Below are 18,316 nucleotides of genomic sequence, written 5' to 3'. Positions count from 1 at the left end.
GTCTAGTTTTGCCATATATAGTCAGGGGGCCTATATGGTTTCTGTGGGTTTGAAATGTTAATTTTTGGAGTGGTTGGACTGTCTTTAGAGTTCATTGAACATGGAGAAAAATGATGTCTCCATTTTTTTTACCTGTTTCAACCCTATTTTTTTTTTAATTGTATATTTCACTGTAATTAACACCATAAATTTCGCCTAAATCACTGGCTATGTTGAATAAAGTTCACAAAACAGTTATTTTCAACAGTATGATTGTATGTCAGTATTATGATTGTATGTCAAACAATTAGAGATAAGATCAATAACCAATCAGTTTCACCAAATACACATATTCCATTGCTGAAAGATAGCAAAAACATAACAGAATCACAGATGAGACCTCGAACAACATTTAATTCATTTACATATACACAACATATTAGATCTCACCTCCACAATTTCCTCATCAAAATCTACAACTAGTCTACTAGATAGATCCTATTCCTACACACCTTCTTAAGACTGCTCTCCCCTTCCTGGATAATGTTTTACTCTAGATTATGTAAGGGATAAGACTGTCCATTATCAGAAATAAATGGACGACCCTGTCCGACCTGAGGATCTCCGCGAAGTCCATTTATTTCTGATAATGGACGCATCGAAGACAGGTGTAGTATATCACTTTTTAAACAACACCCTTTTCAACCTAGACCATGGTATAACAATAATTCAATGCTATCAGGGCATGTACCGCAGTCGTTTAAGACATCTGTTATTAAGCCCCCCCTCAAAAAACCTAGCCTTGTATCAATACTGGTCCTTCTGGACCTCAGCACTGCCTTTGACACCATAGACCATGACATACTACTTAGGCTTGAAAATTTGATAGGCATCAGACTCAGCACTCGCTTGGTTTAGATCATACCTTCCTAACCGTCAACAATTTGTACAGGTCCATAATAAACCATCTACCCAGATTATGGTAAAATATGGAGTGCCTAAGGCTCAGTACTGGGGCCCCTGTTGTTTAGCAGATGATACACAACTATACCTCTCCATAAAACCTGATGAATTAACCCTGTTTGACACATGTATGAGAGATATAAAGACATGGATGATGAATAATTTCCTGCTTTTGAACTCAGATAAAACAGAAGTCATGGTTTTAGGTTCTAAAAAGATGAGGGATATCCTATCCACATCACAGGCTACATATCACTATATGTAGCCTGTGATGTGGATAGGATATCCACTGACCACTGATCCACTTCCACTGACCTCATCCAAAAGTGTTAAAAACCTAGGAGTTATAATTGACCAGGACCTAGCACTAAATAATCACATAAAACAGATCACCAAAACTTCATTTTACCATTTAAGGAACATTTCAAAGATAAGAAAGTCCTTATCCTTACCAGATGCAGAGAAATTAATCCATGCTTTTGTCACCTCAGGGATAGACTATTGCCATGCTATTACGCTGGCTGTAATAATACCTGTCTAAAGAGCTTACAGCTTATACAAAATGCAGCTGCTCACACACAAAAAAAATATGAAAATATTTCCCCCATCCTAGCATCTCTACACTGGCTACCTGTTAAAAGTCATTGACTTCAAAATATTACTTATATCTCTTGGTTGGTTGCCTGCATTCTTTTGTGGAATAGAACATTATGTCCAATATTCCAATATATGGTTTAATGTTCTGCATTATGTCCAATATTCCAATGTGTGGTTTAATGTTCTGCATTTCTCATTTACTTTGTATCTATGCTGGCTGTATGATATCTGTACTGTCCCTGAACAAATGTACAAAGTCCCTCTAAATGGACTTGATGCAGTTGCCAGGTTGCCACTAACAGGTTCAGAAGATGTGATGACCAACGCCATTTCTGGAAGACACTGAGTCCTGCCTTGTCTTCACAGCTGATTTCTTTGGGCTGTTTTATGCCATTTAAATAAATTGATTTTTCATATATTGGTCTGTGGTCTCTATTAAATATGGACAGGATGGTTATGGTGGGACTTTGCAGAGATAAAGGGAACAGATTAGAATGGGATCCATAATAGGACCTTATGTCTGCTTCTGACAGAAGAAGCACTTATCTATTGAACCTGCTGGTGAACAAGTGTACAAAGACTTGATGCAGTTGTTGCCCCAGGCCAGATACCACGCGCTTTTGCTGGGGTCCTGCCCTTCACATGATTTCTAGTAGCAAATCTTAGCATGCTGCAGATGCTCACTGTTACAGGTGGATTTGTAGCAGTTCCTGTGCCAAACTTTGTTCTGTTGTAAAATAACTGCACTGTAACATTGTAATCGTTGGCTGATTTGTGATCACCATCTCCATACTCTCTCATGGACAAAAACAAGAAATTTGTCTCTAGTGATGGGTCTTTCACCAGTCCACACATATCTGCCACTGGATACATAGCCCCAAATCTGTTTCTTTTAGAATATGTGTGCCATCACCTGACTAACAGAAAGACACACCTCAGAAAATAACCTAACTAGACTGTGCCACCATGAACTATGAAAATGTGCTTGCTCAAATGTAGAAGGCTAGAAGGTCACTAATATCACCAACCATGAAGAACAGAGCACTATGTGCTTTAGGTTATTCGATATTCTACATTCTATAACTGCCAGCTATCAACAGCCAACTGTCACTGCTAGTGTCTCTCTTTCTCTTTCTCTCTCTTACACACACACACACTCACCTGTCTGTTTGTCTATCTGATCCTTTTACCCTTTCTTTTCTTCACACTTACATAGGCTACGGAAGGCCTTACAGACTTCAGCTTAAAAGTATATTAAACTTGATTTAACAGAGATCTCTGCACTTTGTGCTCTAAATGGGTGTAGACAAGAACTGGCAGAGCAGACTAGGCCTACACTCAAGCACACTAATAGGCATGAATTGATAGTATTATAGTATTGATATTGAAGTATTATGTTTTTTAAGCGGACAATTTCGATAATCTTAGGCACAATTTCTTGTTAAAGATATCAATCACCAGCCTAAAAATGTTTTATAATGTTGTATTGTTTATGTGGTCCACTTTTGCACACTACCTTGTAGAATATCTTTGCTTTTTGGCACCAAACCCTATGCTATAATACCAGCAATGTGAGGTTTATAGACAAAACACCTTTTCTGAATTTGACCTTTGATTTGGGTCCTTCAAAACCTTCAAAAAAACATGTCATGTTTTTTTATACTCTTAAGAACCCCTAGAACAAAGATATAATACTCTCCAAAAATTAACATGTGAATCTCACAAGCCCCCAAATTAGACACATAGGCCCCCCTACTATATATGGCAAACTATGTTATTGTGGGGGCACTGTGATGGCTCAGTGAATTAAAACCGATCAACCCTAAAGGCGGCTAGTACTTTATTCTCATTTGTAGAATACCAATTTATTCAAATAATCACGATAGTAGTCTAGAGTAGCATATCTGTAGATCACCCAGAAACAGGGCAGACTCGTCAATCTAGGATTTGAATAGTCTCACACCTGATCTCACACAGATTTTCTCATTCAATAACTAGACGCAAAGTGGCAACTGCCGTTAAGTTGTTTTAAGTGAAGTAGCCCACTGTATTTCCTTTAGTCTTAATTACCCAGGTGGTGTGCTCATGCTGCGCTGCGCATATCTGACTGCTTCGGGTGGAGACAAGACCAGCAGTAGGCTACACTTCTGCTTAATGCCTGTTTGTAAGCCTACCCACATACGGATCTGACCCACACAGACAGTAAAAGGTAGGACCCACACCATAGCCGTATATAGAGACGACCCACACAGCCCAATCATGCCATCTGCTGGTAGGAAGTAGGAGCATCCTTGGACTGATAAAGACTGAAACCTAGTTTTCGGGCCACATACGTGGGGAATAATATGGGATATTATTTTTCTGTTTGTATCTTATTTTTAATGTGTCAGTGCCATTACATTACAGTAGATGTTTGGTAATGCGAGCAGGTAACGTGATACTTCACCTCAAAAAACCTATGGTGGGCGGTTCGTAGGCTACGGCAAACTCTCACGGTGTATCCCATCTTTTCCCGGCTTGCACTGTAATTTAACTTTTGGCCACGTCCTCCAGGCCACGTCGCTCTGACTTCGCCATATTCCTTTGAATTAAGGCAATCAAGTGAGAAGTTTATAGAAACAGTGTTTTCTGAAGAGCTCAAATAAGAAGGCTCCACTCATTTCTGCAGGACTGACAAGTTAAAGATGAACATCTTCAGACTTACAGGGGATCTTTCTCATCTTGCAGCTATCATTATTCTGCTGCTCAAGATATGGAAAACCAGGTCTTGCGCCGGTGAGTCTATACGTTAATGTAGCCTGTTACATTACTATGATCCATCATTGTAATTTAGTTGGGTCTTCTATTTATCCTAGATGTAGTCAATCAACCAAACAATATACACATCTATTGTAACAGTTTGCTGTAAACTGACTTGCTGTAACGCAAGGTGTTCTTGCTAATCGAGGCCTTGTTAGCAACTAGCATAGCCTGTTAGGTAGTTAGCTAAGAAGCCATATAAATATGATGGTTGAAAGTAATGAATGTATCCTGTCCCCTCAGATAAATAAACCTAAACTTTTAATGTGGACAGTATTTAACATTAGTAGGGAAGACACGGGTGCAACACTTTAGCTGCTGTCCTCTAAAATAAGATATTGCTTAGCAAGTAAGCTAATGTTGTCTGTAACTGATATCAGGACGCTAGGCTTAGTAGGCTAGCGAAGTTGTCAGGTGTAATTTGGAACGTTGGCAGCCTGCTCCGTTAATTTCTACAGACATAAATCGACCCTCACAGATTTGGCCTACATGCGAAAACTATTTAACAGAAAAAGCAATGAGACATCACTGTTCGATTAGTTAGGCCTGATGGGCTTCTGACGTGGCATAGCCGTGAAGCCATAGGAGCGTGTGCTGAGTTGGCGATAACTCATTTTAGTAACCCCCACTACTCCCCTGACTTGCTTGCATCAGGACCACTGCTCTTGGCAAGCCTTCTGATGCTGTTTTAACAAGCAGAGCAAATAATTGCAGCGGCATTGTATGGTTTTATACTAGCTAGAGTATGCTAGTTAGTGATCTAATGATGATTTCCGATGTAGACTGACCTTAGGCTGTCCCCTATGTCTATTGCCTTCATTCAATTTTATTGAAACATGTTAAATCATTTAAGTCCGGCAACAGCTCTTTTTGTTTCTAATTGTGTTACGAAATATACTTTATTTTAAAAAAAAATGTGTCTGTACTATCAATGGACTAATAAAATGTATCTTTTTAAGGCATCTCTGGAAAGAGCCAGATTCTTTTTGCAACCGTATTCACCACACGCTACCTGGACCTACTCACCTCCTTCATCTCCCTCTACAACACGACCATGAAGGTGAGACATTCAACATGGAAATGACATCACAAGCGATGTCATATAATCTAGTCAAAAGAAGCTGGTGTTAAAAGTGTAGTCAGGGATTGCATAGGAAGTCGCGTTTGTTTATATTTCAATTTATTAGCAGATGCCTTTGTGCAAAAAAAAAGTACATTATATTTTAACCAAGGACCAAACGAGACACGCCAGAGAGGTAGCTCACCCCCCCCCTTAGATGTATTCACAGAGAAATTCCACGGATCTTTTCGTTTTTTATTTGGGGGACAGGCTGCCCCCCACTTTATTTCCAGTTTTCGGAGCCTGGTCTGTCTATAGAGACCGGTTTTGCCATGTACTCACAGAATGGGCAGCTAGCTGCCGTGAGAAGATGATTGCTGAATATGACACAACTTGTAATGGGCTTGAAATCGCATAAAATCCCTGACTTTTTTTTTTTTTTTTTTTCAAAAATAGGCCCCTAAAAGTTGACAATAACTCTCCCCCTCTTTCTTGTTCTGCTCCAGGTGATCTACATTGGCGCTGCATATGCCACTCTGTACCTCATTTACATGAAGTTCAAGGCTACCTATGATGGAAACCATGACAGTTTTAGAGTGGAGTTCTTGTTGGTTCCTGTCGGTGGTCTGTCTTTCTTAGTCAATCATGATTTCTCTCCTCTGGAGGTAAGATGAAGCAGCGGAATATTTCTTAAAGGTTTTTAATTAAAACATTTTTTTTATTATCAATTGCATTGCATTATGATTTGTTTTTTTTCTCTACTTGCAAATGCTTTTGCCCTATAGATCCTGTGGACCTTCTCCATATATCTGGAGTCAGTGGCCATCCTTCCCCAGCTCTTCATGATCAGCAAGACCGGTGAGGCTGAGACCATCACCACCCATTATCTGTTCTTCCTGGGCTTGTACCGATCCCTCTATCTCTTCAATTGGATCTGGCGTTTCTACTCCGAGGGCTTCTTTGACATGATTGCCATTGTGGCTGGCATTGTCCAAACCATCCTGTACTGTGACTTCTTCTACTTGTACATTACCAAAGGTGAGTTGTGACAGTCCAGCCATGTTAGGAAACAAGATGAAAGGATGATAAAAGCTCATGGTTGGCAAATAAATACTAATGCATAAATGTATTATGTTTAAACTTATAAACGATAAATAAGCATGTAGTTACAGTGTGTGATGGGTGTAAAATATATTCTCAAGATTGATTTGTTTATTAGGTGTTTCCCTTGCAAATCCAATCCTTGTCCTCAAATGTTAATATTGGATAATACTTTGCATTTACTTCTATGGTATCCTCTGTTTACAGTGCTGAAAGGAAAGAAATTGAGCCTCCCGGCATAAGTGCCAAGAATTGGAGAATCATACTCTTACTAGACTGATTGTTTGGAGCTAGTGTGAGATGCACAGGGACAGAGCACACAAAGGAAACACCACAAGCTTTATTGTGAGTATCTGCGAGTTCTGCCAAAATGTTCCGGAACACAAGCAAGGATTCTCTCTGGTCTGTGAAGCATCTGGATGTCTGTTTTTGGCATCTTGCCTAAACTTCAAAGGACAAAAAACGTTTTTGTATGTGTGAGGTGTCTTCTTCATGCTTTAGCATCACAAAGGGGCTGACATGGTATAAACTGTATGCTTTATTACAATGCACAAATCGATAGGCATAAAAACACATGAAGTTAAATGTGGTGTTCTGTGTCAAACTATTCTGCAGGACATATTTACAATCCCCACCCCCTAATCCTGGTATAAGCAATACTTCACCCAAGTTAATATAACGACCAAATTAATACCTTGATACAAACTTAAATGATGAGCTATGCTGTACTTCTCTGTTTATGTAGAATCAATGCTTTTTTTTCATTGGCTTAAAAGTGGTCCGTACCTACTGTAAATTCAAAGTAATTGAACAATAGCAAATTTTGTATGAACCTCGTTTTGAGTATCAGAGACAGTTTCCAGGCAGTTTCAATTGCAATTCTAATGTTGGATCAGCCTTTGCTGAGCCACTAAAGCTGTGGCTGATTATAATGGGTATAGATCAAAAACCTTGCAAAACATTGTCATTAATTTGATGTTCCTTGGCACATCTTTTATATCTATCAGAACACCCTGCCATAGCCTTCTCTCGCACTGAACCTTGGTGGATTATACTAATTGTATATGGTCTCCATATTGTTTTCCCCAATTAAGGATGTTGTAGATGTAATTCATACTAAAGGTATATAATATTGTATGGCTGTGAATAACACTACCATTGAACAGGTGCCAGCCAGATGTTTCTCTTTGTAATGTTATAATAGATGCAGTAATTTATCTTTAAAGACACTGTGTAATTGTATACAGTGTGCACATTGCAGAGTTCCTTGTTGATCTGATTTGTGAAGCTTTATAAAGGAGAGTGTGTGGCATGGGTGAATATGGCGATTGTCAAGGTTTATCTATCTCTGGCCTTTTTCCAGTAGAACATTCTTCCTTGTCCTCCCCATTTTGGTCATTCCTTTCTATAGATTTGTTTTTCCCTTTTTGTATTGCTACATGGTATCAGCTCCAATAAAGATCTTTTTTGAACACCGCCTCAACATTTGTTTTAAAAAAAGAGATGAATTTATTAAAAGGTTCTTTCAGATTCTAGAGTGTAACAAAATATACAGTATTCGTTACATGATACATGATCACAACAAGAAGTATAACAGTAAATCTGAACACAGTAAACAGCTTTCGACAAGGCCTTGCAAAGTGCAAACAGGGCAATTGCCTTTAGATAACATGGTAACATTTTTCTGTATAAGGATCATTCAGGATGTGTTCATCTGCATCCCTTAGCTTCAAGTAGTGCAATGCCGTTTAAGGTGCAGCATATAGCTTTTCACTGGGACAATGTTGTCTCAATAATGCCATCCTAAAGTGGTTAACAGTGCAAAGCAGCATTGGAAACATAAAGCTGAGATATAACATTTATGCTTAGTCATGTTGCATATTACTGATAATAGTCTGATAAACATCATGTTATTTGGGGGCTTCATGTTACTGGCACATGACCTCTGTAGAGCTCCAACAAAATTATCTATCACAGGTAACGGGGATCTTTGCACATCTAAACCTGACAGCATTTTTTTTTTTTTTTGGCAAAAAGAACTGAGGATATACACATTTCTATTTTCAGAAGTAAAACACTCTGACCTCTGAACAATATTGACATGTTGACCCTCAAAAAGGCACAGTGAATCCCCACGGAATAATGCTCTTGTATAGAGTATGTTAGTTTAGATGTTTTGGCGAATAACATAATCGGGAGCCCATATATCTAATATGTTGATATAGTGTTGTCTTTTACCACAGTTAATTTTAGATTCTTTAAATAATGACCAATAAAAAGCAGTTGACACGATAAAGTAATAACACAAACTGTTGACCTTACAGGAAACATGAAAAGGGGAAGAACAACAATGTTGAATTGTGCACACGAAAGAAAATCTTGAAACAGTATTTTAAATGCTATCCAATAATCAACTGAAGAAACACAATCATCATTAATTTTTACATTCACTAGTTTTGACTGCTTTAAGATTACAGTTAAAAGCCTGAGAAGTGGCTGAAGTACAGGTGTTATTCAGCAGCTCAACTGGTTAAGCTAGATGACTGTAAAGCCATGACTTCCCCAGGGAGATAAAACTGACACCTTACCTGTACAATAGGTCATTTTGAACAGACATGTGTTCTAAATGTAAATTAGATCATTTAACAGTGCCTGTTTGTAGAGTTGTGGATAAACATCTTATTTGAAGGTTCTTTGTCTCAGTCTATTTTTGGCCTTGAGAATCTCTTCCTCTTTTCAGATGGGCTTAAAAAACAAAAGGGCAAACATCACAAATCATGAAACATTGTGACTTAATAATGAATAAATAAACAGGTATAATACATATAATTTAATCATGAATGACAACATTAAAGGAACCGTATGTAAGAAATGTATTTCAATTAATCATAAAATTAGCCTGATAGGTCACTAGACATTAAGCAATCATGTTCATTTCAAATACTTATATCACTGACAACAGTAGTCCGGCCAGGATATTGTCATTTAAAAAGTAAAGTTGCAGCCCTCAACTGATGTTGATGATGTGTTTTGTCATGTCATGTTGTGTTTTGGCCTGATCCTCCACCTATCTACTAATCACGAAGTCAGTAGTGTTTCGGCATCCGGGTTGGCAACCTCAAGTCAGGGGGGAGGGGGAGGGGATACACCGCTCTACAGTAATTTGAAAGTGATTGCAGTACCAGTGTTGGCCACAATCTTACATATGGTTCCTTTAACTCCCAGTAATTGTGTAAAAGAAATGTTTTTACACCATATTCAGAACTTCAGTTCAAACCCACCAAGTTTAAAACGTCAGTTTCCTGTGAATATGTTAAACACATGAAGTACAATGGTATCTCTAATTTCAATATCTGTTAAGGTAAAAGGGCCTCTTGTATCATGATTAGACTTTTTGAAAATCCAAGTACCGTTTGCCGTAATACAACCTGTGTATGCAGGAGACAGTAATGTAGCAGGCAGTTAGGAAGAACGAGAAAAACACCGCAAAAATGGCAAGGCATCCCAGAACACATAGTAATGTTGCCCCTCCCACAGCCAGCAGGAAAACTGTAACAAAACAACATGGGGTTTAAGTTTTTATGTCAAAAAATGTTATTGTCTAATCTGGTCAAGAGCACAAATTACATTGTCCTTTCTGGTTACCAATTTTCTTCTATAAGATCATCAGAAGCCATGTGATGCTTGCTGCACTAAATATTTGTCAGATCCACACCATGTCCCTACTTGAGATAAACAAGTAAACTAGTAAATCTCTACCTTACAGTTGCACATATGCAAAACATTGGTCAAGTCAAACTGACCAACAGCAGTTAGTAAGACTAACCCCCTGTGTATGTTTGCACACATTTTGAACACACTTCAATTCACTGTGAACCTGAACAGTCAAACTAACTCAAAAGGATAATTTACATAATTAAATTCTTGAAAACAAACAAACAAAAAAAGACTAAAAAAATAAATAGTTAAAAGAGTAACTCCATTGTTTTGAATGTTACCTAGTCTCCCATGATCCTTTGCCAGATTAGTGAAATAATTTTAGTGTTTCAATAGTTATATATCAACCTAAGCAAAAGACTAATATTCACAGATGTCAGCTGTTTAAAGTGTAAGTCATTCTGAGCAACTCTTGCCAAAACATTTCAGAAGTGCAGCAAACACATAATTTGTAAATTAAGGTTTTAAATGCAGTTGTTTACTCAATTCCAAAGAAAATACACATTCCTGGGTTTTTGATGATTCGGAAACGGACTTCAATGGGATCCTTTCCAGATGGACCTGCAGAGCAAATTCTAATTTGCTAACAGGTTCATCTGGGTTTACTCATTTTAAGTAGATGGAGTATGGTCAGCGTAACCATTGCGGAGAAGTCAGTTGAAAAAAACTTCAGAGATCTACTTGACTTAAACTTGAATGGGATTACAATGTTGAAAAGGGGCAGCTGTGGCCTACTGGTTAGCGCTTCGGACTCGTAACCGAAGGGTTGCCGGTTTGAACCCCCGACCAGTAGACACGGCTGAAGTGCCCTTGAGCAAGGCACCTAACCCCTCACTGCTCCCCGAGCGGCGCTGTTGTTGCAGGCAGCTCTACTGCGCTGGGATTAGTGTGTGCTTCACCTCACTGTGTGTTCACTGTGTGCTGAGTGTGTTTCACTAATTCACGGATTGGGATAAATGCAGAGACCAAATTTCCCTCACGGGATCAAAGAGTATATACTTATACTTACTTACTTCCATAATTAAATACATCCATAACTGTGATCTGTATTAAGACTTACCCTCCACAAAGATAATAGACATTGTAGTGGCAGCAAGTGTTACAAGACCAAAGCCAAGAAAAAGTCCTACAGGAACTGTGGCCATTACTGCAAACACCAGTAAGGTCAGTGCAATGAATGGGTGGTCACTCAGGTATCGTCCCACTGAAGAGTTCATAAACTCTTCAATCTATAAGTGAAAAGAACATGTCATCTCTAAATTACTCTCTTCAGAAAACACACAAATACACATAAATTACAGTTTTTCTCAGTCGCTTTGGTGCTTTTCTCACATCACTATTAACATTTGCATAGCAGTTAGTGCATTTCTCAAAATAATTAGTGCAAACTGTAAAACCTAGTGGATAACCTACAAAAGCACGTCACTTGCTCAAAATGGATCGTCCATTCCTCAAAAGCAAGTATTTATGTCAATGAAACTGCCAGTGTCATCAAAATGAGAAGTCTTGACACCATCGTTTATGAACAAGATAGTCAAATGGCTTTGTCATGTTTTCATTATAGTCCATGAGCCAGGGCCCCAAATTTGGGCCATCGGTATCATCTGGGGGGACAAATGCTATCATTGTTTTTTGGCAAGGTATACACCCCTAGTACTAGAAAAATCACGATAGCAGTGCAGGGGTGGTAGCGAAATCACTTTTTTCAGCTCATGAAGTTACTAACCCCCTAAGATAAATTCCGTTTTTAAAATCTGGTGTATATCTTGTTTGTGCTCATGGTAGGGATATTGTCAATATTCTGTAATATGGTGCTTGGTATCATTGGAAAGGGGACCTTTTAGGCTTTCATTTAAGCCCAGTGCTGAATCTGTCTGACAAACACAGACGTCACATGACTTCTTTAAACCAGAAATAACACATTTTCTCACAATTTCCGCCTAAACTGTATGCTTTCTTTTATCCCTGTGGCTTGAAAGAACACCAGGGACACAAAACTCAACAACTTCAATACTCAAGGCACTCTGATGATTCAGAAAATGTACAATATATACAATATAGCCATACTATTTATTTGTGAGAGCCTTAAATTAGACTTGTGTGGCCAAGTCTTCAAAATAGAATGGAGCCAATAGAATGGACAAATAGAATACCCTATTAGTCCAGGGCCAAATGGCCTAGTTTTTGAGATACCGCCACCCAATCATGTTTTTTATATTTTTGATATGTCTAGTTTATGAAATGGATTGATGTATAAAAATATTTTACTGCACAACTAGTTTTTGGGATGGTATTTGAATCTTTCCCAAAACCGGAAATTGTGAAAATTCCGGATTCTGCAAAAAGTACATTATTTGCTTTGTCACATATATCTTTGGAAGTAATGATCAGAAACTCACCAAATTTGGACTGTATGTTCCCAGGTCGTTGGCCCATACAATGAAGTGATAAATTAACCAGGGGTGCAAATAGCCTTACCCATATATATATATATATATATATATATATATATATATATATATATGTGTGTGTGTGTGTGTGTGTGTGTGTGTGTGTGTGTATATGTATATATATATATATATATATATATATATATATATATATATATATATATATATCTTCATGAAAACACTACATTTGAAATTTCTTATCCTGTCCTGCATTGTCTTGTGTATTTTGTCATTGTTCTTCAATGTTACATTAGAAATGAACAAGTTGTTTTATTGCTCAATTTTGTTTTGTTTTGTTTTGAAAGCAATTTAAAATAAACATGGTTATGTCATATGTCGCATTACCTTTTCAATGTCCGCCAACATTCCATGTATGTTGAAGGGTAGGTTTTTGCTACTATGATGTGCACACGTGACTAAATGTTGTGGAGGTTGAACTAATTTTCATTCTGATCTGAGAAAAGCACCAAAGTGACTGAGAAAAACTGTAATATGCATTAATTCTACACAATTCAGGATATTTTTGTTGTGACTGGAACAGAGGTGGAAGTGAATGGACTGGCTCCTCACGAGAGAAGTGATGCCATCAAGAACTAACAATAATCATTGTTGTTTTGTCATTTAGAATGAGGAAACGGGGACTGTTGACACTGGATAGATTTTTTTGCACTTCATACACTTCATACCTTAGGATCGATGTGCATTTTATCCATCAAGGTGTTCAACCTCTCTGACGTTTCATCTTGAGGGGGAAAGGGCTCATTATCATACAGCATACTCTGGGGCAAGGGGGAAAAAAGATTTGCAGTTGTCAAGATTTTACTTGTATTTTATTGCTTATGCCTAATCTTTACAATTGTCCATTACCACTGAATTACATTTGAACAGATGATGCGCCCAAAGCTGAACTGCTGTCAATGATTAAATGAGTTGCGCCTGCCCAAGTCTACCACACACCGTTTGACGACCCAGTCTAGGCTACTTGCCCACTAGAAAAAAAGTCAAATCATAGACTTCTACGTTAGGCTAGGAAGTTGCGAATTCAAAAACCATGATAGCCTGGACTTAGCAAACACCACTAGCTCATTGTTAAAGGACAGTGAGCCCAGCTTTCAGCGCTGTCATTCTTGAAATCAATCTATCGTTGTCCAATGATAGGTGATTCGATTATTCGTCTACTAACCATGAATGTGCTTTTTCCGTGAAGTTTCAGATGCTTACAGATGTGGACTTCCCACATCCACCGCAAACTAGGAAGTGTGTGGGGATGGTTGACCTAGAAATGAAGTACCGCGAGTTTACAGAGATCATGTGACGTGACTTGTCGACGAGGCCTAGAAATGAAAAAAGAAATATGTAACCTAATTATGATGAGGTTTTTGTTAATTTATTAATGAAGCATATAACACAAATCATCATCTTGCTCTGTATTATGTTGGTGTAAAAAAAAATCTGAGCAATACACTATTCAAAACCATTGTATCTTATTCTCTGTAAAAGCTGTCAAATTTGTCAAGTTCACTTGGATGTAGAGCAATGTTTCACTTTTAATGTGAAGTAAACATTAAAGTCTTAGACTTTTATGGTGGGGTCCTGAGCTAGCTTAAGCGATGGCCATCACACCGAGTCTTTTTAGGCTTAATACACTAGTTATTACGAGCAGTAGCCTACACAGGTGCACAGCGCCGTTCTATTTGATTTGCAAACAGTTAAAATTATGAGCCTACCTATGTTGTCTATATTTAGAAGAAAATTCAAGCCCATAATTACTTTCACTTCTGAAACTGACAGAAGGGCGTTTGTGAAAACAAAAACAAAAATACAGTCATGCAAGCACAAACGATATTAAGTAAAAGTGGCACACATTAGGCTATAACATCACGAAAATCTGAAAAAGGCAAATAAATCACATTCTACGCTTTGAGAATATGACGTCATCACGTGATTGTCTGGACAACAACTCAGCTGTTGTGGGTCTATGGGAGAGACTACGAGAAAATATTCCACGTAATAGGCTCCATCAGCCACTTCCCGGGAGGGACTGTATGTAGCACGGCTATAGCTGGGACATTTGGAGAAAAATAAGGGAATATTGTCGCGCCCGCCTTTACAGTACCAGCCGTATTGGTGGAGGAGCGTGGGGATACAATACGGGACATATTTGCCATAGAAAGGGAAGAAAATGGAGTTGGAGGACGGAGTTGTGTACCAGGACGACCCGGGGACAACGGCTATGATGTCGGAAAGGGTCTCGGGCCTGGCCAGCTCCATCTACCGTGAATTTGAAAGGCTGATAGGGAAATACGACGAAGACGTTGTGAAAGAACTTATGCCGCTTGTAGTCGCGGTGCTGGAGAATCTGGATTCTGTTTTCGCAGAAAATCAGGAGCACGAAGTCGAAATCGAACTGCTGAAGGAGGACAACGAACAGCTCATCACCCAGTACGAGCGGGAGAAAGCACTAAGGAAGCATGCAGAGGAGGTGAGTCTGTGGGGCTTGGGAGAGAGTACAGGGAGAATAGGGCGATTGATGTGAGAGAGCGGGTTTGACGTGAAGTCAGTGATGCCCTCCATCACTGAAACCTAGCCATCATTGTTTTGCACCTGACTCGCTCCTACACGTGTGTTGTCCTCCCCAAAAAAGCACCAGCTAGAGAAGACCTCTGTGGCTAATAGCGTTATGCAATACATTTTGTTACAGTAGGCATTGGGTTTCAGGCTTCGCTTTTATTGGTTGTGGAATAGCATTGGCAGAACACTGAATTGTTTTCATCCAACATTACCTGGATCTTCAGTGTGTGTACACTGAATAAGTAGCACTAGCGATCGCATTCCTAACGTTAACCTGCTTAGAATTCTATTTTATGCCAGAGCGGTGATACCGGCCAATTTTTAACTGTTGGCCAGGAACCACAGTGTGCTCATAACGGGTTTCAGGACCCAAGGACGGGTCTCAGTGAAAGTGATGCTACTGGACTCCATGCTCTTTGGGGGGGGGTTGGATTTAACGAGCGGGCATGTGTACAGTAGACTCGCTCTCAGACTAAGCCAGTGAAACGGTCAAACTGATTTTAATCCAGAAGACTTTAATGTGCCCTATTCTGCCCAGGGTGCAATTAAAATAATGTAGTAGTAGCCTCGCCTATAGACCATGCTTGTTTTTGTTGTCAGTCTTTTCATATGCTAATAATGCATGAGCTTCACTTGAAGTAGGGCCTATGTTTATGCTGATCTCCGATGAAGAAATAACAAACGTGTCCCCATAAGCATGCACTATTATAATATAGTTTCAATAGTGGGCTGCTCTCACATTTACCTTACAACCAACTGTTATTTCTGTTTTCTGTCCATTCTGGGTCCTTGTAGGTATTGTGAAAATGGCCATGTCACAGTGCTGAAAGCCAAAGCAGCTGACTCTTTTCGCCCCTACACCAGTTTCCATGTTAAAAATGCCCCATACCTCAAACACAACATGATTAGTTTCTTGTTGAATTGATGTGAATCGGCTGTTGTTGAGAACATGACACAGCATTCTAGATGGTCCTGAGCTGGTGAATGACTCAGCACTTTCTCTTCTGTCAAGTGGAGAACATTGTCTTTGAATATCATGGACTTTATACTGTAGAAAACGTGATAGGTTGCAGTTGTGAAAGCTTGAATAAAAATACCACACTGGCTCTTTTATAGTCCCTTGCATCCACATTTGTAAGTGTAGCTGCATGTAATTCCAGGAGAGAATGAAAGCCTAAGAGTCTTTCCGTTCACCGTTGTTTGTCACAACCTTGAAACTGAAGGTGCCTTCAGGCCTCTTATTGGCAGTCTATGTGCTTTTACAGACACTTTAAAAGTGAGACCACATCCTCACAGTGTGATCGCTATTGCTTGCAGTGTTTCATCCCCTCTGACCTGTTTGTGGTTCCCCACATTATTTGATTATTTTTGCCCCAAACACAAACACACAGTGACATGTAGCCTCTGTTGTCATTTTCTCATGCTCCGGGCACTGAAGTAGCTGCTGTGGTGCTTGGCAGTGGTCACTTCGCTGGTCCAGGCAGCACCCTGACTAGGAGCGAGAGTAACAATGATTCCTCTCACAAACTCCCAACCCACACATCCCCCACCCAGCACCTTTAGGAGTCCCCTGAAGGAGCCCTGCCTCCCTCGAATCCCCTGTTGGCTTCTCCAGCCTGGAGGGGGGGTACACTAGGCTGGGCTGCTGCCGTTACTTCCAAGTCATATGATCCTTTGTTGTGACGGCCAGAGAGGAGTGCTTCCTGTGCCTGTGGGTATTTGTCGGTTTATCAGGCAGGCGGTCTTTTACGGGGGGTTTCTAAAAAAACTGTCCCTCTGCTTTGAGAGAGTGTGGCATTTGAAGCATCCACTCACATTACACTGTATTGATTTTATAGTCAGTGATACCCATAGTTTTCATCTAAGACAGTCTTCTAATCTGCCCTGCTATTTGGTGAATATAAATCTGAGCTGACTTGTGTGCAACTCAAACTGGAAAGTGGATTGATGTCCATTTAATGACACTTCAGTGTTTACTTAATTTGATAACTTTATGTGGCAGCGCTTTATGTTAATTCAAATGTGGTATTATTAAGGTGTAGCCAAGCCTACTGTGTGTTGAAAATGGCACACGTTGTATTGCCATAATTAGGGTGGCCTATCCCTGTCAGTCTCAGAAGAATTAAAGATTCTACTTATTTTCTCATTTTTTCCATTCCTGGAGGCCGGGTGAAGATTGGCGGGAAGCAATGCATTGTGGGCTACTTTGGACAGGATGTTGCATCTGTGCAGGACGCACAGTGGTGGTGGGAGGTGTCCCAGAATTCCTCTGGCAAACAAAAAAACGTTCACAGTTTCTATCTAAATGCAAGCATTTTCCAGACATCTTTGTGTTGTGTGACACATTTGTTTCTGCCACGTTTCCTTCCTTTCTAGAGTGGTGTGACAGGAACATTTTGATATGTGGATGCATCACTTGCTAAGTATGGTCTTGACAGTATTTTCCAGATAGCTTATGTGTACAAATGTGGTAATAATGTATCATGCGGAATAATACTGTTTCCAGACTCTGTTTACTCTTTAATGGTCATACCACACACTAATACTACATTATAGCACAATCACACGCTACAATCTCATTATAGCTGGTGCAGCTCTATATCAATGTAGTATGTATGTCACCACATGTTTATGATGGTTTTCACACTAGGCTGGCCAGGCTTTCATATCCCCTCGTCCCTTCTCTCCTCTCCTCTGTTCTTGTCTGAGCAGAAGTTCATTGAGTTTGAAGACAGTCAGGAGCAAGAGAAGAAGGACCTTCAGAAGAGTGTGGAGAGGATGGGACTGCACTCTCGCCAGCTGGAGCTCAAGATCAAGAACTATGTCGACCAGAGTAAGAGCATCCCTCTGTCTCTCCCCTCGTTTCTTCCCTTCCTTCTTTCAGCCGTGGCCTACTGGTTAGCACTTCGGACTGTAACCGGAGGGTTGCTGGTTTGAACCCCGACCAGTAGGAACGGCTGAAGTGCCCTTGAGCAAGGCACCTAACCCCTCACTGCTCCCCGAGCGCCGCTGTAGCAGGCAGCTCACTGCGTCAGGATTAGTGTGTGCTTCACCTCACTGTGTGTTCACTGTGTGCTGA

At 39.7% G+C, this 18,316-nt stretch overlaps 3 protein-coding genes across 3 annotated transcripts in view; 2 read left to right on the top strand and 1 right to left on the bottom strand.

Annotated features, from left to right (window-relative positions):
- The first annotated feature begins 4,033 nt into the window (after positions 1 to 4,033).
- LOC125296039 (ER lumen protein-retaining receptor 2-like) lies at positions 4,034 to 7,971 on the top strand. The gene is made up of 5 exons (XM_048245675.1): positions 4,034 to 4,314; positions 5,298 to 5,398; positions 5,905 to 6,063; positions 6,184 to 6,436; positions 6,707 to 7,971. The coding sequence occupies exons 1-5, from the start codon at positions 4,224 to 4,226 to the stop codon at positions 6,739 to 6,741; spliced, it is 639 nt and encodes a 212-aa protein (XP_048101632.1). The 5' UTR covers positions 4,034 to 4,223; the 3' UTR covers positions 6,742 to 7,971.
- Positions 7,972 to 8,009: 38 nt separating this feature from the next.
- LOC125296017 (lipid droplet assembly factor 1-like) lies at positions 8,010 to 13,924 on the bottom strand. Its single transcript, XM_048245634.1, has 5 exons — positions 13,850 to 13,924; positions 13,353 to 13,445; positions 11,277 to 11,445; positions 9,910 to 10,048; positions 8,010 to 9,244 (listed from the first exon to the last, which is right to left on the bottom strand). Exons 1-5 carry the CDS (start codon positions 13,904 to 13,906, stop codon positions 9,199 to 9,201), a joined length of 504 nt encoding a protein of 167 aa, XP_048101591.1. The 5' UTR covers positions 13,907 to 13,924; the 3' UTR covers positions 8,010 to 9,198.
- Positions 13,925 to 14,639: 715 nt separating this feature from the next.
- Positions 14,640 to 18,316, top strand: part of spag9a (sperm associated antigen 9a) — a 42,279-nt gene continuing 38,602 nt past the window's right edge. The window contains exons 1-2 of the mRNA XM_048244856.1: positions 14,640 to 15,148; positions 17,950 to 18,070. Coding sequence (XP_048100813.1) covers positions 14,849 to 15,148; positions 17,950 to 18,070 — 421 coding nt within the window. The 5' untranslated portion in view covers positions 14,640 to 14,848. The remainder of the gene's footprint in view (positions 15,149 to 17,949; positions 18,071 to 18,316) is intronic.

This window comes from Alosa alosa, chromosome 6, assembly GCF_017589495.1.
Source record: "Alosa alosa isolate M-15738 ecotype Scorff River chromosome 6, AALO_Geno_1.1, whole genome shotgun sequence".
In the NCBI taxonomy this organism is placed as follows: domain Eukaryota; kingdom Metazoa; phylum Chordata; class Actinopteri; order Clupeiformes; family Clupeidae; genus Alosa; species Alosa alosa.
Note: the sequence above shows the minus strand (reverse complement) of the source record. Positions and strands in the feature narration are given on the sequence as shown.